Raw genomic sequence first — 26,631 nt, forward strand, 5'->3', positions numbered from 1 at the left:
AACATATCCTGTGAGAAGTATCTCCCTTCTTAAACCTCAAGCTGTGACATCTCCCAAGGTGGGATCACACAGTTGTACTCCAAGCGTTGGGCATCAGCTCCGCTATGCTAACTGCGGTTTGCTTTGCAGGCCTGCTTTTTATTCGGGACCTGTCTTTGGTTCCCTCCAGAAATTATGTTAATAACCAAATTGTCTTCTTAAAATAACAGGACTTCGTTGAGAACACAAGAAGTTTAGAAAACAAAAAACAGACCACAAAGCAATAAACAAACTATTCCCATACACAGCTAACAGAACGTGTCTATTTACCCTCCACATGGGGAACCTCAATTTTTTAAGTTTGCTATAGCTCATCCTTCCCTGGTTCTCGGCAGAGGACCTCCAACTTGGATAGCACAGTTTCTCTCTTAACTCACTAACTTTTCTTCTTCCATTTCCTTCGGGGGAAGAGTCTTTAAAAATATCTCTGTTTTTTGTTTGTAGCCCTTTGATCTGGTAACTCACTACTCGAGCAAAATGGCTGTCAGCTGGTTGGAGACAGGAAAGAGGTTTCACGAAGCTATTAGCTTTTGCCATTGTCTTTTAAGTGTGTACAGGTGTTTTTTTAATCCGGGAACCGTTGTGGCTGCTTTTGTGTTTTATTCCAGCAGTTCCTATTAAATTAGGGTAGTTTAATTTCACAGGAAAGTCTGATGACTCATTGTAGCTATAAAGTAACTTAATTCCACTGACCTGATTACACACTATATTTACTCAAATAATCCAGAATTAATATGCAGTTCTTAGATTGTCACATAACAGCTTCACATCTGTGACTTTGCTGACACTCAAGCTTTGTTTGCTTTTCAGTGTTGTAGGGAGGACGGGTAAATAGGAGGTTTTGAGAGTAGCTATAAACAGTCCCTGTGGGTTAGTTCAATCATGTCAGAGCTTGAGTTTTCATGAGGTTATTACAGGCATGAAATAACACCACAGATTAATAAATTTGATTGGCACTTCCCATTGTAAAAGATCCATTTTGGCCATTTGGGCTATAACTTCTCTTGTGGATATCTGTCTGTGGAAAAACAAAACTTTGGAGCTGTTTCAGAGAACAAGTCTGAGGGAAAACACAACCTCTTGCCCACATTAATAACAGCTCTAGAAACCATTTATCTGAAATACTTTAGATGGCTTATCTTGTGAAGGAGTGGCTTGAGACAGAGAGAAGGCAAGGAAGTAGAGAGATGACCTCTGGTGTGGATGGTTTGGGGTTTGCATCATCCTTGCATGATGGCATGGTGCCATCCCAGTGTCGTGGTTTAGCCCCAGCCGGCAACGAAGCACCATGCAACCGCTCACTCACTCCCCCTCCCGCAGTGGGGCGGGGAAGAGAATTAGGAAAAAAACCTCGTGGGTTGAGATAAACACGGTTTAATAGGACCGAAAGAAAGAAGGAAACAACAATGATAATACCAACAAAGGAATATACAAGAACAAGTGATGCCCAATACAGCAATTGCTCACCACCCCGTGATCGACAGCCCGTCCCCGAGCAGCGATTTCCGCCCCTCGGCCAACTCCAGTTTATGTACTGGGCATGACGTCGTATGGTATGGAATATCCCTGTGGCCAGCCTGGGTCAGCTGTCCCGGCTGTGTCCCCTCCCAGCTTCCCGTGCACCCCCAGCCTCCTTGCTGGCAGCCCAGCACAAGAAGCTGGACTGTCCTTGACTGCTCAGCAACAACCCAAAACATCAGCACATTATCAACAGTTTCTCATCCCAAATCCAAAACACAGTCTCACACTAGCTTCTGCGAAGAAAACCAGTTCTATCCTGGCTGAAACCAGGACACCCAGGCAGAAGATAAGAACTTCCTCTCCATATCAGTGTCAGAAATAAGGGTAATTTTTGAGTGAGGCACAGTGCATTTAACAAGATGGCAAGACTCACATTTGCTGTCATAGTTGTTTCAGCTGGCTTGGAGTCATTAGCCAGCGACACTGAGGTGTTTCCCTTCTCAGATGGCTCCCAAGGGAGCGGCTCTACAAGCAGGATTTCATGCATGTGTCTAGGTCTCCCTTTAGTGGTGATCTGCAGCAGTTATAACCACCTGGGATTGCTCCTACCTGCAAGGATCACTTCTTCAGCAGAAGTAATGGGGCCTTCACTGATGGTCATGGGTTTGGTCTGATGCACACTTCCACAGTTAGCTAGCATGTTTTAAGATGTATCCTCCCTACTCTTCTTCAGGCCAACAATCAACAGATGAGAGACAGGACATGACAGGGCATGAGGTTAATGCCAAAGAAGGGTAGATGATCAGTAGGCTTTGGAGCAGGGGAAAGGTGTGCTGTCCTTCAATACATGGAAGAGCTTATCAGGGGTGGGTGATTTGGTTGTAAGGGGAAGAGACATGGAGGATCTTGGAGTTGTGAAGGGAACAAAGCTTCTAGTGGGAAGGCAGAGGGCGAGGAACAAAAAGCCGCATTTTCTTGGTTTCTGTCCCTCACTAAAAAAAACTCAGGAGAAAAATGTTAAAGTGACAGGGCCAAGTTTACAGATTTATGGGGCAAGACTTGGTACTGCAATTATGAAAGATTCAGTAACCAGTCACTACAGAACTGCTGTGAGCCAAATTCTGAAAAGCCTTAAAATTTTTGTATGTTTTATGGTGATATTGAGTCCAGCACTTGCCCTCTCACCTGAATGTACCCATTCTTTGCTTTTTCACAGGATGGAGGTACTGCTCTTCTAGCTGCTTGTCAGTACGGGCATGCAAAAGTTGTGGAAACTCTGTTGAAGCACGGTGCCAACATTCACGATCAACTTTATGTGAGTTATTTGACACAGATAATATTGACAACACTGATGGTGGAACAAATGTGCTGTTGGTTGGACAACAGCGGATACTCTGGCGCCAGCACTGAGAATGGTGCCAAACGTTGCGGTTTTATAGTACTCTACTCTTCTAAGATGTGAATTTTGTAACTGTCTGCTTTTCATGATCCTGGAGAAGTAGCACAAAATCAGAAACGATGATGTGGCTGCCTTTTAGTTCATTATCTCTATGAAGAATATGTACCAAATCTGGATCAGATTTGTGCTATCCGTCAGCCTTGAAGAAAAGACCATGTCATGTTCCACCATGATTTGCATTGTAAAGAGAAGAGTGAATAGCTATAAAGCCCCTGACGTACTAGAGAATCAGTTCATCAGTTTTCTTCCAGAAAAAATAGTAAAAGTTAAAATCTTTAAACATCTTCAACAACTTTTTTTAAAATATCAGCTAAAATTATATTATTCGCTATTTGTGCATCTCTAGCTTGTCAGTGCTTTGGGCAAGGAATGGTTAAAATGGCTGAACTGACATTGTTTTTAGTTGACTTTCCAGAAAGCTGGATTGAGCCAATGAAGCACTGGATTTAATTTACTCCAACGGAGACACAAATAAGTTAAGCTTTTCAGCATTTGACAGAAACAAGCAGCAGATTTTTCCTCCACTTCCCATCACTCTTTCCTACCCCAGGGCACTCAAGACTGACAAAAAGGAAATCGTTCCCCAGGGATATACAATTTTTTTTCAGCCATTTCCATGGGGTTTGGATCTGCAGGATGCTGTCACACTCGGTTCCCATGAGCGTGCGTGGGAGCCGAGGGCTGGTGACCACAGAAGCCACCAGCGTGGTAGGGGCTGTGCAGTGGTCACACGGGGGGTCCCCACCTCTGTGCTGCCTTCACCCTGCATTTATAAAGAAGGGTGTCTCACCCTCGCTGCTGTGCAAATAGCAATTGCCTTTCTAATCTGAGGGCAGTGATTCATACCTCTGCAAGGTAATCCCAGGGGTTACCACTCGGTTTAAAAATAGCCATGCTGCCACACCTGCAGACACTTACCTAGAAGTGAAGGCAGTAAAATAACTTCCTTGTTGCCTCTCCTCGAAATGAGCAATATTTGCAATTGGCTTACAGCCATTGGGCAAAACCAGTCAGAAACTACTGCTGCTTAATGAAATAACACAATCTTTTGAAAACGAGCGTTAGCCTGGCTCCTTTTGTGGGACATTGCCAAGTGGCATTTGCAAAGTGATATCTGGCTGGTGGTTTCACTGGCAGGCGGCCAAATGGGCAGGATTTCAAGCATGCATTTCGTTAGTCCTCCCCAAGCCAACATCAAGATGGATGTTGTAATTTTAAATTGACTCAAGTGAGGGGTAGAGAAGACAAGGGAATACCCTAACTAAACAGTATTCCTTGCAGAAATATGTTATAGCCTCAGAACTCCTTTCTCATTACAGCATCAATTCAAATCAAGTACAAAAAAATAATAATTTTCAAAATGCTTGGGTAATACGGAGCCCAAGTTTCTCTATCTTGATTGATGCTACAATAAAGAGCCCTTTTAATATTGCACAACCTTGTTGACTTTCTAAACAGAAGTGTTCTCACTACACCTGTCTCTGGAAGAAGCCTGCAAAGGACCTGATACCATCAACCTATTTCGTGTACTCGCATAGCAACCATAGAAAACAGCCCTTCAGAGGGACCAGGGGTGTGCATTTGTAGTGCCAGCAGCCACCTCTCTCGTTTATCAGGTCATTAGTCTGGAAATCAAGGTCAAACATTCTAGATTCAGTCCCTGGGGCACTATATTCAGCTCATGCTTCACTAAGTCTGTGCTGAGTTTTGCAGGAAGAGCAGTAGCTAAGCAGTATCTCTCAGCAGACAACAGCATTTGGTCCCATCATAGTGATATGCCAACAAGGTCAACAACGGACTTCCACTCAAATGCCCTGTATTTTGTGATAAGCGTATGCATGGTTTCTGATAGAGCTATGATACACGTTATCTTGCATGTGCTACTTTTACATTATTATACTACAAGTGAAGTCTTTTCTACAAGATGTGCCAGAGCAGTGGTGTGGTAGCAACTGGGGTGGGACAGTAGTATGGCACAGTACGTACTCCTCCAGCCTCAAGGGCAGAGTTCAGTGCTGGAGTCTCCAGTCTTGCAAAGTACCTGAGCATTTTTTCACCATGTGTCTATGTAGCAGAACACTTCTGCATGAGCATGTAAAAGCTGAGTGAACCTATATTGCTATACAGGAATGAATTTGTAGTTATGTAGATCAATGCTTCAATGAACTAGACTTTTAGTATTCCAAGCCCAGGATTTAATGCTCGGTTTGGTATATGATGGGAGCAAGTACTTGTGCATACTGAGTGAAAACGTTACCATAGTTTGTTACGAACTAGACTTTGGATTTTGGTAATTATTTCTTGATCAGGGCTGTATAATCTGTTGTTACGCTGCATAATGGCTTAAGAACGAGAACCTGATTCAGTTTGGTTTGGTGTGGAAAAATGGCATCATTTCAGCACAGTGTAAGCCGGATGTATTTGTTCTTAGGATGGAGCTTCTGCAATTTTTCTGGCGGCACAAGGAGGCTATCTAGATGTCATCCGATTGCTGCTTTCTTCAGGAGCAAAGGTGAACCAGCCACGGCAGGTAAGCTCAACACTTCAGGGCAAAGCTGATGTCTAATTTTTTACAGTTATGAAAAATCAACACTGGAATTTTCTCCAGGCATCAGGTTCCCATGGAGACGTGTCACTGGAAGGCAGATTGTGGCTGTGACTGCATCCATGTTTTAGTTCAGATTGCTAATGTGGTTTTGAAGTGAGTACCCCAGTCATTTCTGCTTCCATGCAAACTAGATTGTTTCTGGAAGAAGTGAAACTGGAAGCTGTGTTCTAGGTCTGCACCAGTTGCACTTATACCCGAAAGCAGATCAAATCGCTGACTGATCCTTTGAACAGGTTTGAAATACATGCACGTTTGGGCCAGGGACCAAACTAAATAAAAATAAAAGCCTCCAGCTGTGTATAATGTTGATGGGGCCTTGCGCTACTGCTTGCAACTAGTGATCTGCTTCTCTTGGACCGAGTTACTTGTGAAGGTCTACACAGGCTACCACATCCCTGTGTTCTTTTGTAAATCCTTGGAAAAACTTTTGAAAATCTGGGAACTCTAGTAGAAAACAGTACTAAATTTGGTATATTGAAATCACCAGGCCTTCTGTACTGTGGCTTCAGTGTTGAAGCTGATCTTTGACAAAAGTTTTTACTTTTGGTTTTACTTTTTTTAAATTTTACTTTGTGTCATCCTTGTGCACTCTGAAACTCAGGCATGAGTGTTACCTTAGTCTCTGGAAATTCTTGATACACGTGGAAAGCCTTGTTACTCATCTTCAGCTAGTTACTCTGGTGGGCCTGACCCTACAAACAAACATGACTGGTGGCAACCGTAAACAAGAACTAAATAGCTCCTCTCTAGGCAGTGGGGCTGCTGTTTGATCATTAAATGATATGTATGAGCTAGATTTGTGGCTGATTCAGAGGTCCCTGCTAGGGGCCTAAGGGCTAGATCCACCTGGCATCACTGTGTGCTGGTGTTAGGTAAGGGTGCAAGAGATTTCCTAGGTGTTTAACTATGGAATACATAAGCATACATGGTATACAGAGACATATATAAGACTCTCTTGGTTTCCAAAAAAGGGTCGTTAATTGTTTAGCTGTTTCTTGACTCTAAAATCAGTGCTTAAGCAGCACATTTAGATGCTGCTTTGAGTAGCTAGATGTGGGAGTTGCACAGCTAGTTTTACTCCCAGCACGTAGAAACGTCTGTTTAGAGATAGGACTTATCAGGAATCCTTGCCTGCTTTGCGAGAGCTTCCCCTGTGGTCTACTGAAACCCTGCAGGCAAGTTAGCTGTGCTGGATCTTCACTGCACGTTTTAAATTGATGGGATAAGGTCTTGTCCTTGCAATCAGTCATATACGTCTGCCAGGTGGCTGTGATCACTGACTGCAGCAAGTAAAAAATCAGCAGGCAAGAGCAAATGAATGTGAAAACTCTAATAACAGTGGACAACGTGGCATGTGACAAGCTTTGCCAGGTATTTTCAGTATTTCCTTTCATCTACACCAAAAGACTGACAAATCATAACCTGGCGGCGGTGATTAATCTATATGACTTCTGCTGCATCTGTGGTCTGCGTAGCCTCTTTGCTGCTGCTATAGTGTAAAGAAACTGGATTAGTATTTTACGTGCCCAAACAAAAGTAATTTTCCTGCTGCCTCTTCCCCCACCTCTCCGGCACCAGAGCTGTGCTGGCAACTGTTCCCTGGACTGATGCTTTGGCTGCTCCTAGGCTGCCTCCACACTGTCTCCCAAGATCAAGATTAAGAAATGTTAAAAGCCGTTTAATTAACTCAGTCTAAAAGATCAATGTAGAAGGTATGCATTAATGCTTTTTGAGTCAGTCAAAATAAAGTTGGGGAGCCTTAGATTTAACTGAACCCTGTTGCCATAAAAAATGCATTCTGCTATCCATAATTATAATGCACCAGCTAATTCTTTCTGACAATATTTTTTTAGCTCTTTAGTCCAATTTCTACACCACAATGTTTCATAATGCATTTTTAAATCTTAGTTGAGGCAAAGACTTGAGTCTGTGTGAATGCTCCTGCTGGCTCTGTTTCATCTCCGGCAGTATGGGCTTACTTTGCTTCAGGGTACCTCCGATCCCTGCTAAGATTATGCCTGGGTAAGTCCGTGGCATTTGTATTTGGGCCCACTGTAACCTGAAACATTTCCCTAACAAACGGAACATTTTTACTCTTTAATTAGTAAAGTAATGGTTGGGTGGACTTCAGTCCCTTTCTTAACAAACAAATTTGTACTTTGTTCAAAGGTGGCATGTTGGTCATGAGGAATGTAGCTCTAGATGGGGCGGTTTTGATGCCAGATGACTCTTACTGTCAGTTACAAACTACACAGCTCTCACTGCTGTAGGCAACTTTTCTAAGCAACCTAACATCGAATACAGGGCTGCAGAGTGCCAGGTATGAGTTCGTGCTTCTCCTTCCTTGTGGTATCCAGGTTTTCCTCTCTACCTTGTGAATTTGGGGGCTAAATTCATCTGCCTGGGAGTGTGCACCTGCCCTGTATGTCTCCTCCTGCTACTCCAGTGGGTACCAGTTCCCCTTCGGTCTCGTGCCCCACCTCCCAGTCCCACAGGGCTGCTCCTGACGCTGTAGAGCATCTCAGACGGCACTGGCTGTCCATGCGCAGACCCTTCAGCTCAGCTCTCACAAGACTGAGTAGTGAAGCTTCCTGGCAAGTTTCTTCCCTGGCAATGCAATTTCTCTTGGTTTTTAGCCACCTTCTGTTCTTCCTGACATTGGAGAGCCGAGCAGGAATTCTTTTGTCATCTTTTTGTCTAGACAGAGCTGGGGGCAGCGTCTGAAGCCTGGTGCACGAGACCTTTCTTTGCTTCTCTAACTCAAAAACAAAGCAAGATTATTTGCCAGTGAATTTTATACTCTGTTTTGGGAGCCTGTGCCCAGCAGGCTTTAGCCTGTCTGGCTAAGCAGATTCAAAATACTCTGACAAGTAATGTGTTTTGCTTAACACGTAATATGCAACCACACATGGATGGTAAACCTATATAGAGTATAGACTTCAGACAAGCAAGCAATTTCTTATTAGCAAGAATTCAGCTGGTGTAGTGATGCAAGTGGACTGATGGGCAGAACAGTGGAGGAGATGATGCTGAGTAGCCTGAGAGTAGGGGCGCTCTGGCCCTGGAAGTTCTTACTGGGAATTCGAGGGGTATCTCACCTCCCACCCTAATCTGGCCCTTTCTAAAACTCCAAGCCACCAGCAAACATTGAGATTCAAAGCTGCAAAGCAAAGTGTTTAGTTAATAAGTGAGAGAAAGAGCATCAGAAATTTCAGAGTATGTTCGGAACTGCTGGACATAATGAGATATAATTTGTATTTATTAGCTTGTAATCAATATGGAAATAAGCACAGCTTAAAAATGTACGGGGTATTTAACATTGTTCTAGGAATGTAGTGGTCTATAGTCTGTTGGGTGGGCAGAGGGACAAGAAAAGTAAAGTAGTTTCTGAACTGCTGCTTTCCCTGTTCTCACTTTCTTCCTGACTCATCTCCAAGCCCTAATATCTGTTTACACAGGAATTCTCATCTGGCCTCTTAGTACAATGTAGTATCTTTTTTGCACCATACACCAACATAAAAGTGGACAGAAATCTTGTCTACTCTATATACATATTACACATGTTGGCATAAACCTGCCTGTTAGATGCTGTTTGCTTAAGAGAGAGAAGCTGACAATAGTCAATGTGAGCCCACCATCAACTTCATCACCTTTCTTCTCTCCAGACTAAGTCCTCCAAGACAGTCACTCTTTCTCACAATGTATTTTTGCCTCTAGCCTGTAACTGAGATACTGAGGATGATGTCTAACAGCAATACTACTAAGTTAAGGGTGATGTTACCCAGCACTTGTGTTTCCTTCTGCTCCTTTTCATTTATACCTGAAGATAAGAGTTGTTCCTATAAACTTCACTGGGAGTAAAAGAAGGTTGCCATGTTCCCCATGCTGTGTCTGTGTATGCATTTCTTGTGTAAAGTGTGGATTTGCACAGCATTGGATCTTCATGCAGAGTAAACTGTGTAGGCTGCTCTCAGATATTTTCCAAGTTTTACAGGCTTTTTCAGTGTCTTTATTGCTATTTTCTAGAGCCCTCTGGTGGGGGGAGATTAGGAAAAATATGAAGTGTCGGCTTGCTGGTAGGGAAAACTCTATAAATTGGAGAGGGACAGTTTTTGCCATCTCACTAACATCACATACGCTGTATTCAAGAGAGCCTTTGTTATTTTTGAATCACAAAAAATGCTCGTTGTATTAACAGGATATATGCTAGAATGAGGTCAGTCACTAATTTCAATGAGTCAATTTATAGAGAAATGATACAAGAATGTGCAGAGATCCTGTTTCTTCATCATTTGAGAAGACTGAAGATCTCAGTATGTGCATTTGCTCTTTCTCAGGATCAGAAAAAGGGAAGCCCAGAATATTATATCAAAGGAAGAAACAACTTTTCTGATTCTCCCAAAGGATTAAGTCACTAGCCCATAGAAAGCAGAGAACTGGTTCAATAATTTTTTTTTGATTGGTGAGCAAGTCATATGAATCTTCAGTTGGCACTGAGAAGAGAGATTGCTTCTTTGATCAAGGTGGAAATATCTTATTTAAAGTAAAAAGTTGTTTTCTTCTGAAACTCCTCATTAAGGTTCTTTTGGAAGCCACAACATATTTTGTCTTCCTTTTTCCTGCCAAGTCTTCAGGCTGCTGAGGGTGGCAAGGGGAACTGGCAAGTGCTGAAGGCAGAAGCAGGCACCCTGCTATGTGAGGCCTCACTTTTATGTTAAAGTCCATAGAGGCAAAGCCTCGTGTTAAAGGCCCACGAGAATCAATTTGGCACCACATAGCTGCTGGAGTCCTCTTGCAGTCTGGAGAAACAGGCCATTTAGAAGCAAAACGAGGAAAACCCACAAACTAAATTCTAATTGCGTCGAGAAATACTTCTAGTGCTTCAACTCACCTTTGCATTGGGATGGAAATCCATCACAAAGTTGAGCTTATTCTGAATGTGCTTTTTAATTTTCTGAGGTTTTCTGCTCAAATAATGACTGCATAGGACAATTTTTCCAAAGCAGCTTGCTTCATGCTGGATTCCTTGATAATTGCTTTGTTTTCTAGAGGAATTCTTGAAGGTAAAATTTGTGAAATACAGTCACTGTAAAACAGGATGTTTTTACCAGATTTCCTTAGGGTGGATAATGTAACGAAACATTGAAAGTTGGTGATCATCTTGCATTGTTCCTTAGCTTCTGTAAACAACTTCTGCTCTGTACGTACAGAGATCCAACTGCAGAATTTGCCCATGCATGCTGAGATTTACCTGTCACGTCTAGCCGCCTAGAATTCAAACTACGTAGGATACCTTTGGTCTTCATATTTCAAATTTCTCTATGTAGTTTAGGCACAACTGGTAAGCCAAAGAGATTAGTGTTCACACAGCGATGCACATTTCAGGTCAACTATGCAAGAGGAAGCAACTAAGGGTGGCTCTACTCCACAGCTGGAGCGGTTCTGACTTGATACACCAAGCTCCCATGCGCTTTTGGAAGCAGCTCTGCATATGTCTATCTGTGATGCAGGATTTAACTGAGGAGTTGGAGCACGTCCATTCTAGTAAGCAGATTTGGGCGATAAAATACCAGGCAGCACAGGATCCCGAAGTGAAACCGTTAGCAGTCTTGTTCTGTTTGCAGGATGGGACGGCTCCCTTGTGGATTGCATCGCAGATGGGTCACAGTGAAGTGGTGCGAGTAATGCTGCTCCGGGGAGCTGAGCGAGACGCTGCGCGGGATGTGAGTAGCCCTGCTTCCTGTGCCCTGTCTGCAGCTTAATGCCTCCTAGCTCTTTTTGAGGCTGCAACTCTGCCTGAATGGAGGCCCGGCGTCCCCAGAGTCAGTCCTGTTTGCCAGACTGTAAAGTCCCACCACAAGCTCCCTTTTCCCCTTTGTGTCTGGGACAGCTTCCTGGAGGGATCTCCTGGAATAAGGGAATGGAAATGTCCATATAAATAAGAGACAAAGATGATATATGCTGTCACTGGCTCATTTTACCCTGCAGTTTTCACCTGCCAGAGGGACAATCCTCCACATGCCCTAAAACCAGCAGCATATGTTGTGGAGGTGCCTCCTCAAAGACGATGAGCAGAAGACATCCTCCTCTCAGAGGTGTGGGGGAGAGCTGGTGTTTCCCTCCAGCCAAGGAGAATGCAGGCAAAGCATTGGTAATAACTGGACTGACCTTCCTCTCTCTCTTAAAGGACGGTACGACTGCTTTACTGAAGGCTGCCATTAAAGGGTACAACAATGTGATCGAAGAGTTGCTGAAATTCTCTCCCACGCTTGGCCTACTGAAGGTTAGTAGCGAAACACACAGACTTTTAGGCAGAAACTCAAAAAGGCACAGGATCTGATGAAAGACCTGATATTTATGACTATGCCAGTAGAAGACAATAAGGAGCTTGAGCTGAAAAAAGTGAAGAGAAAAATGAAATCAACTTACTTAGTCTCTAATGCCACAAACAAATGAATCTTTTCAACTGTGTTTTTGAACTTTTCAAATTGTGAATCTGATTTTTGGAATGAGGAAGCACGTTGTGTCATAGAAATAATTCTCCTGCTGTTCGTCATCTGCTTTTATTACTACTGTAAATGGATTGCTCTTGACGGTGCGTTTTTTAGCATTATACTTTGCTCTATTGCATTTAGTCAGAAAAATGGAATTCTAAGAGATCTGCTGTGAGCAGATTCTCTACTTGATTTTGTTTTCCTCTGAATTCAAAAAAATGACTTGAAAAATAACAGCTATTTGGAAGCTGCTTTTTAATAGCTGATCTAATTTTATGTGCCTATAAAGCACATACTTTGATAGCCTCTGTGCATGCAACTAATTGGCAATGTTGATGTACTTGAAAATCCAGGTGGCATTAACTTAGCTGTTAATTACAGGCATGAAACAGCTTCCACACTTACTTGAACTGTCAGTTTGCAGCCACAAACAAAAGGCCAGCCATAAAAAAATACCATTCAGCTGTCTGACATTGAGACCATTAATCAAACCAGAGAAAGAAGATAAAATGCACAGATGGTTTCCATTACTGATCGTGCTTCTGTCTCACTTGCTAATGCCCGATTTTGCCAGGCAGAAGCAAGTGCTGTGTTCATTTCACCTCTAATCTATTGACAAGGGTAATTTTTAAAAGGAAATACTGCTGTGGTAAAGTGAGCTTGACTCTCATTTTTATTAAAGCATTTAAAATTACCTCCTTCACAGCCCACTAGCCTGCCAGCACCCTGTCTAAATCAGGCCCTATACCTTTGATGACCTAATCTCTTCTGCGTTACCTCTTTCTTGTTTGTGGGTTTGTTCTTTGCATTTTGCCTTTTGATTTCTTCCATGCACGGTACAAACATCTCCGTTGGTATTTTCTAGAACGGGACGTCTGCCCTCCACGCAGCTGTCCTGAGTGGCAACACGAGGACAGTGGCACTGCTCCTCGAAGCAGGAGCGGACCCATGCCTGAGGAACAAGGTACGTCCTGGCACACTGTCCCGGGCCAGGAGCAGGTGGGGAGCACCAAGAGGTGGAGCCGTGTCTGCCATGGAGGCGGTGGCAGTCATCATTTCTATGTCAGCCCATGGTTGCCTCTTGATCCTCTCCCGAAGCACCACCGTTTGGTCCATTCGTTTCTGTATACAAGCATCTATAAGGGGGCTACGTAGGCAGTGCCACTGGTGATGCCGGTTCTTGTGAAGTTACATCAGTCTGCGAATAACTAAGCCATGCACTCATTCGCTCAAGCACCACAAAATAAAGTGTTAACTATAACTAGTCATGGGCTAGATAGGTTGCATTTTAGGGAAACCGTAATCCATTACTGTTTTGATAAGTCATAAGTTATATTCATATCTCCATACAGATGTGTAAGGAGGATATTTCCACAGCAAGAGAAATGTGTATCTGGATGCTTTTCATATGAAAACTTGATTAGAATTCAGCACATTGCTATTACAAAAAAAAAATGCCCAATTACATGCACCTTTCCCATATCTTACTATAAACCTGTTTGTTGAAACGGTTTCATATTCATTTTATGGCAGCAACTTTTCTGCAGAAAACTTGTCTTGTTTTTATTCCATAAAGTGTTTTAACACTATGTGTTTGATAATTTCCATGAAAATGTCTTCCTCTGAATTGTGTTAAACGTCCTCAAGTTGCACCAAGAGAGGTTTAGACTCGATATGAGGAAAAATTTCTTTACTGAGAAGGTGATCAAACATTGGAACAGGCTGCCCAGGGAGATGGTGGAGTCACCATCACTGGAAGTGTTCAAAAAACATATAGACGTGGCACTTCAGGATATTGTTTAGTGGGCATGGTGGTGCTGGGTTGATGATTGGGCTTGACGATCTTAGAGTTCTTTTCCAACCTTAATGATGATTCTGTGTTTATGAACTACTTGTCACTAATATTTGATATCTAGCTGGGTTTGTTAAGCTATGAATGGGTGGTCTGGTATTTACTTCTGGTTTATGACTGGATGAATGAAAGTTTGTAATACAAGTAATCCCAGATATATCTTCTAAATGGTTTGGTCATTTAATAGAAAATCTGTGCCCGTTATTTCTGTATCATTCCACTTGATGGCAGCAGAGTTAATGCCTCTCATACAGTAGATCGTGTTAATAGGCTTTTTGTTTTGATACTATCACCCAAACAGCGTGCAAGATTTTTCTGCTACTGATGGTGATTTGCAGCAGGAGAGCAAGCAGTATAAGAAAGTCTGTGGCTGTAGCCTGTCCTACTGATTCATTTTTTTTAATAACATGCAATTTGGCACAACAGAGTATATTTGCAGGACAGAAACTGTTGCCAAAACTGTATTCAATAAATACAGAAGACCAAACTTTGATTTTCTATTACAAATGCTACAGAATAGCACTGACTATTTCATAGCAATTAAAGTCTTTATTGTATTTTTATGGACTTTTATACTTAAAGACTTACTTTCCTTGTCTCCCTCAAAAAATTAGCAGCTATGTTCTCTTTTAATTTTGTGACAGAAGCATAGGGAGCCCAAGGGATACCATTTAGCCTGGACAGTCAGCACAAAACAAGCTGACCACTCAAATCCCATGCTGGGATTATTTTGAAGACTTAAGTGAGACTTGCACACTGTGTGGAAAGGTGACTTCTTAAGCTACCTCCAACAGGGGTGGAGACAACACTGGAATAAGCACGTCATTATAATGACCAGTACCATCTTCTTTAGAGCTTAATGCTTTTAAACTCTGGTTTGGAAATACTCTTCCGTTTTTGCTAACCTGGAGATGTGATGTTTTGTTCCAGGCAAATGAACTGCCAGCAGAACTAACGAAAAATGAACGCATCCTCCGACTCCTCCGTACGAAGGAAAAGCAGAGGAAAAGCTAATGCAGCCCTGTAGAAACTGCAGTTTGACAGAGACGTGCCCTGACCACAGCAGCATGACAGTAAACCTAGGTTGCCCATGAAGGGCATGTTGGAACAGTTCACAGACCTGAGTAGCCTCTCAGTACACGCTCCATGAAAGCACGAGGCCCTTGCCACAGGGTCACCGCAGACCAGGGCCTCTGCCTGGCACCGTTAAATGCAGAAGAACAGCAACGAGAGCAGGGTTTGGCCTGAGAGCTGTGTTTGCACTGCAGTACTCCAGGATCCACCGGTCCCAGCACCAGCGTTTGCTCCTCCACGCCTGCAGCGTACGCATCCCCACACGTGCAAGCCCCTCCGCCATTTCAGACATGTGTCCCCATACTGGCATGGCTGCACACCTGTAATGGGTGCCTTGGGGTGCACATGTGGGTTGGGAGCACTTGGCCCTTTGTGCCAAAAGATCACCCAGACCTCGCGGCTGTTTGGATTCAGTTGGTCCTGGAGCAGCCCCACGGTGCCACTGCCCTCCCCTGGCTGGCAGTGTTAGCTCTGACCATTCTTCTCTACCTCCAAGTGCTGCATGGAGCTAGAGGTGAGATCCCACCTGCAACATCGCAACGGGAAAGGTCCTCCTGCCAGCCCAGGGCTTTGGTAACATTTTGACTACTACATGAAACTCCACAAAAGTGATCCAGAGCGTTACAAATTATGCCAAAAGCTACCAACCAAACAATAGGCAAGGAGATGTCCTCCTCAGTTGTAGCATCTTGATCTGTCAATCTGTCCAGCAACAGAAACACAGTGGGGCAGTTGGTAGCACTTTGCAATGCATACGCCATGCTATGGGAATGCATCCCCAGCCCTACCGTCTATGTACACGCTTTTTTCTGGGTAGGGAAGGACTGGTGACTGAGCAAACCCACCGGGGCATATCACTCACTGGCACAAGTACATCAGAAATTTGGCTGTCGGGCACAACAGCACAGATGCTATACAGGTAGTATACATATGTTCTACACACGCATATATGTGACACTATGGTTTAGTACCCACAGCTACTATGCAATGCACTTGTTCCCCAGGTCTGTGATGGGGGTTAAGGGAGAAGTGTGCAGTGTACAGTTGTTTCAACAGCTGGTGAGAGGGTTACACGTAGCCGCACTCGAACAGGCCCACTAATTAACGCATTTCATGGAAAATGAAGTCTCAACAGCAATTTTGGCCTTTGTTGTGGTTGAGACTCTTAGACACGCTGCTAGTGCCTGTGTGGGGAAGGCAGTGAAAATTGTAGATGGTTTGTGAAGAGCTATGTTTTAACCATTTTGCTGTAAGACACCCCGTTAAAACCCTGTCATTTTTGCAGTATAAACAGTATATACTAAGCCCTGTTAGCCACAAAAACATTAGAGGTTATTTTATAGTGAGTTGAGGTATGGTGTTAGTTCAGTACATAAATCCAGGCACTTCACTTGCCTCCAAACCTTGGCAAATTACTGAAAAATTGTGTAAAAAATTGAGGACAGAGAAGATTGTAAGGAAACAAAATGTTCCTCACTTAGAAAATATCTGCCTAGGATTCAGCTGAATTGTGGCACTTTTGCTTCAGCAAGTTAAAAATAATCTTTTCGTGAGCTAGCACAAATGAATGTAGTTTACTTAGTGCAAATTAGCCATATATATTACCAAATCATAAAGTTATGCTTTTTATGAGTAAGTTAGGTAAGAAGTTAGGGTTCTGGTGAAGAGAACAGAAGTAGGCATACCTTTGCTTGCAAGCTGGAATTGCTATTCAATTTCTATTCAGCATTAGAAAGGAAAGCTTTACATTTTCCAACAATATAAGAAGACACCAGAATAATCTATTTGTTTAGGTAATCTATGCTGCTGTATTTTTAAATTAAAATAATGTTGTGCCTAACAGAAACTTGCAGACGAGCTGGTACAGAACCAAAGAATTATACAAGATGCTTAGACGCTGACTGTATCCAGGGTTAAATTCTGCAAAAGACTAAAAAATACTGAGCATACAGAAATCTCAAGAGCCTTATTGGGAACTTAAGTTGCACAGCATTACATGGGATTGGACTATAACTTCTTTAACAAGCAATACTGGAGAGGAGAGGTTTATTTGGAACCCCCAGTGGGTTGAAGATGAACATACTGTTTTGGAGAATGCTAGAGGGACTCTATAGGCAGCCTGGCCTCAATATTGATCTTTCTCCCTCAAGTTTCTTCAGATCAACAGCTGGGAACAACCACACTCTTAAGATGAAAAGCCCATTCACAGTTGTAGAGGAGGAGGATAATCATGAGAAGGTCTTCAGTAACCATGCTGGGTGAGCAGTAAATACTCTTAACATCAGACAGGCTGTAATGATCAAGCAATCTTCCTAAAAAATATGGAAGCATCCACTGTCGGTGAGGGTCTCCTATTTTTTCCTGATGGCAGAGCATAGGAGGGAGGACAGTGGTCCTGTGACAGCTGAAGTAAGCAAGCTGAGACAAGACATGCAGGTGTCCAGTACCTGCAGATGGCCTCTCCTTCCTGCCAGGCGTATTTTCTTGTGAAAGTGGTCTCACCCCGAAATGGGCAGCTACTCAGCAAAGAGCTGCTTCTTGAACTATGCCTGTCCATGGGAAGATGCATGTGTGCTCCCCACCATTTAGAGCAGGACTTTCCAAGCTCCCTCCGTGACTGGCCACCTCAGCCAGGGCTCTCGTGCAAAATGCAAAGAACATCTGGGATGCCACATCCCATACAGAGCATCTGCTGACCTTCTTCTGAGAAGATGCAGTTACCAGGTCTTCTTTTTTTGAGCAATATTGGGCTATAACTGGCTTTTCTTATTTCTAAACAAAATTTGAAATGTGGGGCTAGCACAGGTTGAAGGCAGAGGCTTGTAGGTCCCTCCTCGCTCTCATTAGTGCTGGCTGGAACAGCACACAGGCTGCGTGAGGGGCTCCGCAGTGGAGAACTGGCAGCAAAGTCTTTGTCTGCCCTGTTCAGGCTGAAGTTGAATCTAACTTCAGCAAAAATACTATTCAGCCAACACGGGATTTTTAGGCATGGAAACCTTCCTGTTGGGAGCATCTGCTTCATCTCGGAGCATTTGGAGAGAGGGCTGTCTTTAGTTTTGGGTTCCCTGTAACCAAAAGGTGCTTATTCTGCCTGTAGATGGGCTTGAAAATTGCAATACTGTTTCTCACCACGCAATTAACCTTTTCACAAAGAAACCTTAATAATTCTTAGTATTTATGTAGCTGCTTTTATCTTTAAAGTGCTCAGTAAATACTGCTGTGGTTTGTTTGTTGTTCTAAAACGGAAACCTGCTTTCCCTTCGTGGGTGAAGTGATTCACTAATATTGACAGTAGTTCTTCGCATAGTTGTCATGCCTTTTGTGCAAGGCTTTCACAGTGCTCTGCAGACACTACTACCTTTGTAAGTTCCAAAATGCATTGCTGGGGGAGGCAGGGAAATAGATTATTTCATTCACCTACCAGTGAAATACAGCAACTGTTCATCAGGTCATTTCAATAGGAAATGGACAAAAAGACAAAAGTAAATTTAAACTAGAAATTAAGGGGCACCAAATCCATTTCATGGATGGCAGGATGAGGGTAGGTACTATGTAATGATGTGAAATAGAACTGGGACAGGATAACTGGCCCAATTGGTTTTTGGGTTGGGTTTTGGGGTTTCTTTTCCCCCAAAAGTGCTATATATATACCCATCTTACATCCCTCAAAAAATCACCTCCACTGGCACGCTGCTTTTAGGCTTGCCCCTGCACATTCAGCTCCAGGGGCCCAGCCTGCTGTCCTCTCCACCTGGGATTTATGCAGGTGCTATACCCTTGTGACTTCCCTTCTGCTGCAGGTGAGTACAAAGGATGTGCAACCAAGAACAGGCTACACAAATGAGTCAAGGAAAAGTACAGGGCATCTTTCTTTTATTTCACTAGTATCAAGCCATTGTAAGATGGGGAGGAGCACAAGGAGAAGCCCACGGGATATAGAGAGAAGTGACATCCCATCAGTGACATGGTAGTGGTTTAACCTCAGAGGTCCCAAATACATGGAGCTCTTCATTTAGATGATTGCTGCAGTGCAAATGTACAGGGACCTGTATTTAGTAATGATACTAAAGGCAATGTTGTGCCTCCTGACTTGCACATGCTGTTCTTCCCTCGGAGCGAAACCATCTCCCTATTGATCCACCCATCTTTGTTTAGTTTAGAAGAGCTGAGAGGATTAGAGCACCAGATCAAACAGCTGCAGGTCATATTTAATGCACTTTAACAATGATGATTATTTGCCTCAGAGTCAGAGCCTAATTGCAAGAATAATTCACGCTGCTTTATTCAGCCAGTCACGGTGGCTATTGGGAAATCCCTAAGTAAACCAAATCTTGTGTTGTCTCAGAAATTTCAGAATTGTTGTACAGAAAATGAGGTAGCACAAACCCCGTCCCATTTGTATTTCACTTAATATGAACACTGAACAGACAAAAAATACTGCCTTTGTCTGGAACCCTCGAGTCAGCAGTGTCAAAATGTTAACGTTTCCTATGAGTCCAACCAAAGATTATACACAAGGCTCTTTTTTCCAGCAACGGAATATTGTACTGCACACACGGGGCTAAATGGAGTTGTGCCTTCTCACAGCAGCGGTGCATTTGGTCCCTGGAAATGTCACAACAGTTTCATACTTTTCTGAATTCCACAGTTTGTTTTGACCTGCCCTTTTATGCACTTGATAAACTCTGTATAAATTTATGTAACTCTGTGTAAGACTAATATTCTGCAACAGGAATGTTGCTTTGCTAAAACACATTTTTCCATACCATCATTTCAATAAAAATTAATATATTACTCAGATTATCTTGTCCGCATACTTCAGTATTTCTTTCCTTTCTTCTGTAGTCTCCTCTCACTGTAGAATATCAGAATTAATTTCCTATTTATGTGAAGACCATTTTGTTCTATTCCACTTGATTTATTAGGCTTTTATTATTTTCCAGGTCTTTACAGATGAGATAGGATTCACACGACAAATAAAGCCAATGCCCTGGCTTTGGTACGGCAGAAACAGAAAAACTTAATTTAGCATGACATAACAAGGTTTGTTTCAAAGATCCAGACGTCACTGAGAGACTCCCCTTGACATTAACATCCATTAGGTCAGATCTGAAGGGAAGATTATAAAAGCAACTTAGGAACCAAAGGAATAAGACTATACTTTTATTCAGTTAGTCAAACATGTCTTGGTGGTTCTGTTATTATTCCTAAATGTAAAACTGTCCCTTACACTGATCTGACCTACTTCAGTTTAAAAAAAAAAGTTACACCCTACTGATACGCTTATTATGGTATGCAGTAGATTATGAAAGTTATAAAAGGGGAAAAGAGTCTACACTGAAAACCATATTTTTAACCTTGTGTTTTACATCCCAGCCTTTTTGCCTCATTCCTACAATTTCCTATTTTGGTGAGCTACATTTTAAATCACCATCAGAAATTCCTACAGCTACAACTCAGTAAAGCATCTGCAGCTACTCAGAATACCAAGAGAAAGTGCTGTGACTTGTTCATGGCCTAAATCACTACAAAGGATGGTTTCTGGTAGTGGAAAGCTCCTTAATTTTGCACATGAAAGCATAACAAAAAAGTGTCAGGAGGCTGAAACTAGACAAATTCAAGCTTCAGGCTGTGGATTTTCAAGAGTGAGGATAATTATCTATTGAAAAAAATTGCTGAGATGAGTCCTTCATCATTTGAGTTTAAAAACAACAATTACTTTTGATTCTGAAAGATGTGTTTCACCTGAAACATTTTGTGTTTGATTCAGGGATTACTGGATGAAATTAATGTGATATGCAGGAAGTAACATTATGTGATCATAATAGTCTCCTTGATCATAAAATGTATTTAATCAACACATTTTTTGCTTTATCTCCTCAGTGATTTAAAGAGATGCTAACTCTCATGAGACCAATAACAAGACCATATGCCTAGCAACTGTGGTTGTGTCCGCACAGTAAAATGAAATCTGAGACACATACCAAAGTTATCTCTAAATAATCCATTTTGCTCTCAGGATGCTGCCGAGGCTTTTTAACTGGACAAATACTTTAACGTCCTGCTTTTAATGACGAGTCAGTTTGTTCAGAGCTTGCACAAGGGCTGCGTAGTGCTGCACCTTGCCAGGGAGCAGGGATCAGCAGAGCAATAGGGGATGTGCCAGTGGTAGCTGTGAACACAGCTAAGTCAGGAAGGAACAAGGGATGTAACTTTTTGCTATGGCAAATGGTTTACTGGTTTGGATGCATGGATGGAACACAACACTAACCTACAACATGGACCTGAAACAGACAGCAATCTTGTATGTACTGCACAGTTGTGTTCTTGTGTGGTATATATGTATACATGTATGCATACATACTTTGTATCCAGCATATGGGTATAGGCTCCTACAATCCCTTTGGAAAAGTGATACCAGAGCCTTGTGGTCTACTTGCCAAGACTACATGGCATGATGAGGCAGAAGAACTATTCCACTTTCCGAAGATTCCAAGAACAGCTTCTGCAGGCGCTCCCTTGACCATGCTACTGCATCGGACCCTACTCGCTGGGACAAACTGTTAAAAAACTGACAAAATATCTTCAAATCCAGCATAAACAGGCTCACAAACCTGTCTCCTGTTCCTCCTAGCAAGTTAGATTTTGGTAGTGCCCTCAGGGACTCCCCTGTGATTGTTCTGTCCATATTCTCCACTTCAACAGCAAATCCTGAGTTACTCACCAAGTGGCAGTGTGGTGCTCACAGGGACTCAGTAAACCGACATTAATGCAAACCGGGAGCCACACAGAGCCATGAATAGGTCAAACCTTGAATTTGTTAGCATTACCAGTGCTTATGCACAATATCTGGCACGAGTACACACTGCACCTATTTGCTCACAGCAACAAGTGCAGCCTGTCTCCAGACTGCATTTCTACACTGTTTTCCTTCAACAGCTCACTGCTTGACATCTGATTTTGGAGCTCTTGGACCACATGTTGCCATGCAATTGGCACCACTTCACAGAAGGGGAAATTGCACTGAAGAAGTTGGGACCTGCTCAGATCATCCAGCAAGTTTGTAGCAAAACTGGAGCAAACTTTGAATTGTTTTAATTCAAGTCCCAAGCTTTGCTACTAGGCAATAAATAACTTTGCCTAATTGTAATAAAAACTAGCAAGTTTCAACGACTTCAATGATAAATGCAGAAAGGATGTGATCTTGGAGTGACTATAGGACTTTCTAAGGTTAGGTAGGGACACACTGGCATAGGTTGGTAGAGCAGCCATCAAAATACCCTAAGGCAGACACAAAGATGAAAAGATAGAAAGATTTGATCCAGCATCACCTGACATACTACATGTATATTTAAGTGAGTACTGGCAGCATCAGGCAGATTGCTGTCAGCCCCTTCAGTCTGACTTGATCCTACATGGGAAGTCTGAAGCCAAGAGCATCTGACCAAAGTAATAGGTGCACTGAGGCGGGTATAATTAAAAGGCAAGCAGGTCTCCACAGGTGAGGAGGGCTGAAAATGAGATCTGATGAAAAGAATATGATTTGCTTGCAACACCAAATAGGAAACACCAGCTTTGTTTTGTGCAAGTATTATTCTGGTTTAGCTGGAAAAACAGTATTGGAACAAGCTATAGTGGTTTGGACTGGCTCTACAAAAAAGTGGAGGGGTGAGAAACTGGGTAAAACTTCTCACTCACCTGTTGCAGCTTGTCTTCACGCAGATTGCAAGATGTCCAAGGAGAATATCCCGCTTTCCCCTGTGCTTGTGTAGGGTGTTGCTTAATGTAGCTCCCACTTCTTGCAAGTGCCTCTGGGTGCTATCGCAATAGAAATAATAAAGGCTCATAATAAATTATGGAGAATAAACAGCAATGGACATTTTAACTGATTTTGCTGCAAAGCAATCACGTACTGTGTTTCCATTTGTATGCGCAAGTAATTCTTCAGACAGACTGCCATCTAGAAATTGCAAGGTCATTACCACCAGGCGCTTGAGTTTCTAGTGGAAGCGGCAACACAGGTTTCATTTCTGCATTGAGCAAAGCAATGGAAACAGATTGAGGCCTACACCTCTGAAAGCAACGCTCAGGGCTTTCCGTCAAAGACATAGAACAGAACAAATCAGGCAACTACTTTACACAAGCTTCCCCGCAGGCACCTCTACACCATTCAGGGTATTCAGTGAGGGAAAGAGCTTACTGATCCTAACGGACAATTAAAGGACTTATTTGGCATGATGGGGGACTAAGTGACACTCTACACTGTGAATTAATATTGGCCTCTTCTTCCAGGCAGCAAAATTTAGCTTTGTGTACACGGCTGAGAACCAGAGTAGGTTAGCCTTCCAAGTGGATGATCCCTAACAGCTATGCTTAATCCCGGGTTTAAAAGGGAACCCTATAAGACATAACTTGATAAATGTTCTTCAGCGAGAGCAGCTGGCAATGGGGATGGTCTCTTCTGGGCTGTATGTACCACAGACAAGGCAATGAGCTGTTGGCAGCATTGATCTGGGTTAACTAGTAAGGACTACTTTTTCCCTGCCCAGAAGGAAAAAGAGTTGTTAAAAAGAAAAAGGGATGTTAAAAAAAGAGAAGGAAAAAGAACTTTGAGATGACAAAGTCAATGGTGCCAACTTTAATCATTGACAACACTCATGCAACTACACTTAAGTCCTGGGAGTTGCTAGACATAGCTCAGCATCTTCACCCCTCACCGTGAATATGGCACGCAGCCACGATGAAGACTGAAGGCTGCAGCAGGACTGAAGGAATATCATGCTTTGGTCTGCTGGCTGCCAGCGTACAGAGGCGACACAAAACAGATACATGTTTGGGTTTCTGCATCTGCCATTAGGCAAGATTTCAGAAGTCTCTGTGACCAACAATAGGCTTAGTCTGGTTAGTGTTTGTTCATCAGTCTCCACACCTGTACCGCTTCACTTTAGCTTCTGAGTGCAAAAAGGCAGCACTCTCTGAGGGATTGCACTGCAATAACAGCGTGAATTTAGACAGCCATCTAAGTATAGCTATCCATCAGAGATTTAGATGAATATTAAAATACTACCTCTTCTCTCTGTTTATACTGTAGGTCATAGCCAAGTGTGATATTATGGACTTGATTAGTTTGTGGTGGAACTTGTCACTGCAATAGATTCCCTTTTGCTTGATATGCAACATTATAAAATGCTTCTCTCTCAGCTATGATTCTTAGATCACTTCTCTGTGTAATTCATTCAGAAAGGAATGCCATTTCTGTTTAGCCAGTTTTGCTATATCCTTGACCTTTTTCACAAGCACTGAAACAAGGTTCTTGCATCTTTTTAACTTATAGCTATGCAAGCTATGCCCACTGCATCCTCTGCTTATGTGGAGTGCCTAGAAAATGTGGCAACTCAGTCCCCAGCTTTTAGGATCACACTGCATAGTGCTGCATACATTTCTTATTTATGACATCAAAATTAAAACACAACATAACTTTAGGTACTCGAGCTCCGTTTAGCACTTGCCAAATGCCAAGTTCCACACCTGGGACGGAGTAACTCCATGGAAAAGTACAAGCTGGGCAGCGACTGGATGGAAAGCAATTTTGCAGAAAAGAACAGGGCGGTTGGGCTGGGCAAGATGTTGAACATGAGTCAGTGGGCTGTATCAGCAAGGGGGGAGCCAGTAGGTCAAGGGTTGGGCTTATTCCTCTCTCTTTGGGACTTGTAAGAGAGCACATCTGGAGTATTGTGTCCAGGTTTGGGCTGGCTCCCCAGAATGAAAAAAAGACACTGACATACAGGAGCAAGTCCAACTTACTGCCACCATGATAGCTGGGGCTGCTGGAGCACGTGAGTTGTGTTTGCTCAGCCTGAAGCAGAAAGCTGGCTCTGGGGACTTCTTACTGCTCTCAGCAGCTACCGGATGGGAGGGTGTGGGGAAGGGGGAACCACACTCTTCTTGGACAGGCACAGTGACAGAACAGGAGGCAAGAGACTCAAGCTGGAACATGGGAAAATCTCTTTAGATACAGGAAAAAAAAACATTTGCAGTCAAAGAATGAAGCAGTTTGTCATAGAATCACAGCATCATTAATGAAAAGACCTTTAAGACCATCAAGTGCAACCATCAACCCAACGCCACCATGCCCACTACACCATGTCCTGAAGTGCCACGTCTACACATTTTTTGAACACTTCCAGTGATGGTGACTCCACCACTTCCCTGGGCAGCCTCTTCCAATGTTTGACCACACCCTCGGTGAAGAAATTTTTCCTAATATCCAATCTAAACCTCCCTTGGCGCAACTTGAGGCCATTTCCTCTTGTCCTATCACTACTTACTTGGGAGAACAGACCAACACCCATGTCGCCACAACCCCCTTTCAGGTAGTTGTAGAGAGCGATAAGGTCTCCCCTCAGCCTCCTCTTCTCCAGAATGAACAACCCCAGTTCCCTCAGCCGCTCCTCATAAGACTTGTGCTCCAGACCCCTCACCAGCTTCATTGCCCTTCTTTGGACACGCTCCAGCAACTCAACGTCCTTCTTGTAGTGAGGGACCCAAAACTGAACACAGGATTTGATGTGCGGCCTCACCAGTGCCGAGTACAGGGGCACGATCACTTCCCTACTCCTGCTGGCCACACTATTTCTGATACAGGTCAGGATGCTGTTGGCTCTCTTGGCCACCTGGGCACACTGCTGGCTCGAAGAGGCTGTGAAATCTCCATCTCTGAAGCTATTCAAAACCCAACCGGACAATTCCCTGAGCCACCTGATCTAACTGGATTCTTCTTCCAGTAGAAAGTTGGACTATGTGTCTCTCCAGAGGTCCCCAGCCAACATAAGTTAGCCCATAAAGCTATGACACCAAGATTTATCTGCATTTTTGTCAGCAGATGGCAATATCAGCTAAATTACAAATAAACTCCAATGTGCGCTAGCCTGCTACGAAGGCAATAAAGTGGCGGGGAAACCACAAAGAGGCCGCATGGGAACACATCGCACCCCACTTTTAGCGGGCCTCCTCCCAGCCAGATCCCAAACCGAACTCAAACCAATCCCAAGCAAACAGATCCCAAATAGAGGGCAGAGTGCAGCCCGCACCCCCAAAACCGCGGGTTGCAACATCGGTCAGGCCACCTGACGTCAGCCTCGCGCCGCTCTGCCAGCCAAGTTCACCGGACGCAAAAGCCCCGGGACAGCGTTTTTCTACCACGTGGCCTGACCCGCCTCGCTTGGGAGTGATAGTGATCGCAGCCGCACGGGAATAGCACACGGGATTGTGAGACTAATGCTTGGGCATAACGAATCAGTGACTTTAAAGCAAAATTCAGACGCTTTTGCCAAAGCCAGGATTTTTAAAGCGACTTTTAAAAAAACGACGTTTCTAGACTAGGCGATTAGCGCTGCCGCGCCCATACAAAGCCGCTGCCCGGCTGCTGCCGAAGCAGCCTCGGCGGGATTTGCCCTCCCGCAGAGGCACAGCCCCGCCCTGACACCGGGCCGAGCTCGCACCGCCCCCGCAGCCGCAGCCGCGGCCCGCCTGTGGCGTGAGGCGCGGCCCCGCCCCGCCGCTGGGGGGAGGTGGGGTCCGGGGGCGGGGCGGCGGCGGTTGGCAGCGGCGCGCGGGCGCGGCCCCCCTCCCCGCTGCTCGAAGG

General features: G+C 43.6%; 1 protein-coding gene across 2 annotated transcripts in view; it reads left to right on the plus strand.

The window, feature by feature from the left end:
- The window catches only part of ANKRD29 (ankyrin repeat domain 29), a gene marked incomplete at both ends in the record, with an annotated part of 32,515 nt that extends 17,588 nt beyond the window's left edge, over positions 1-14,927 (plus strand). Inside the window, 6 exons of one of the 2 annotated variants that reach the window (XM_081996763.1) lie at positions 2,717-2,815; positions 5,391-5,489; positions 11,192-11,290; positions 11,755-11,850; positions 12,927-13,025; positions 14,844-14,927. In XM_081996763.1, the coding sequence (XP_081852889.1) occupies positions 2,717-2,815; positions 5,391-5,489; positions 11,192-11,290; positions 11,755-11,850; positions 12,927-13,025; positions 14,844-14,927 (576 nt within the window). The remainder of the gene's footprint in view (positions 1-2,716; positions 2,816-5,390; positions 5,490-11,191; positions 11,291-11,754; positions 11,851-12,926; positions 13,026-14,843) is intronic. The other variant, XM_081996764.1, reaches the window with a different exon arrangement.
- Between the last annotated feature and the right edge of the window lie 11,704 nt (positions 14,928-26,631).

This window comes from Phaethon aethereus (assembly GCF_964289735.1).
Source record: "Phaethon aethereus genome assembly, chromosome: 2".
Taxonomy (NCBI): Eukaryota; Metazoa; Chordata; class Aves; order Phaethontiformes; family Phaethontidae; genus Phaethon; species Phaethon aethereus.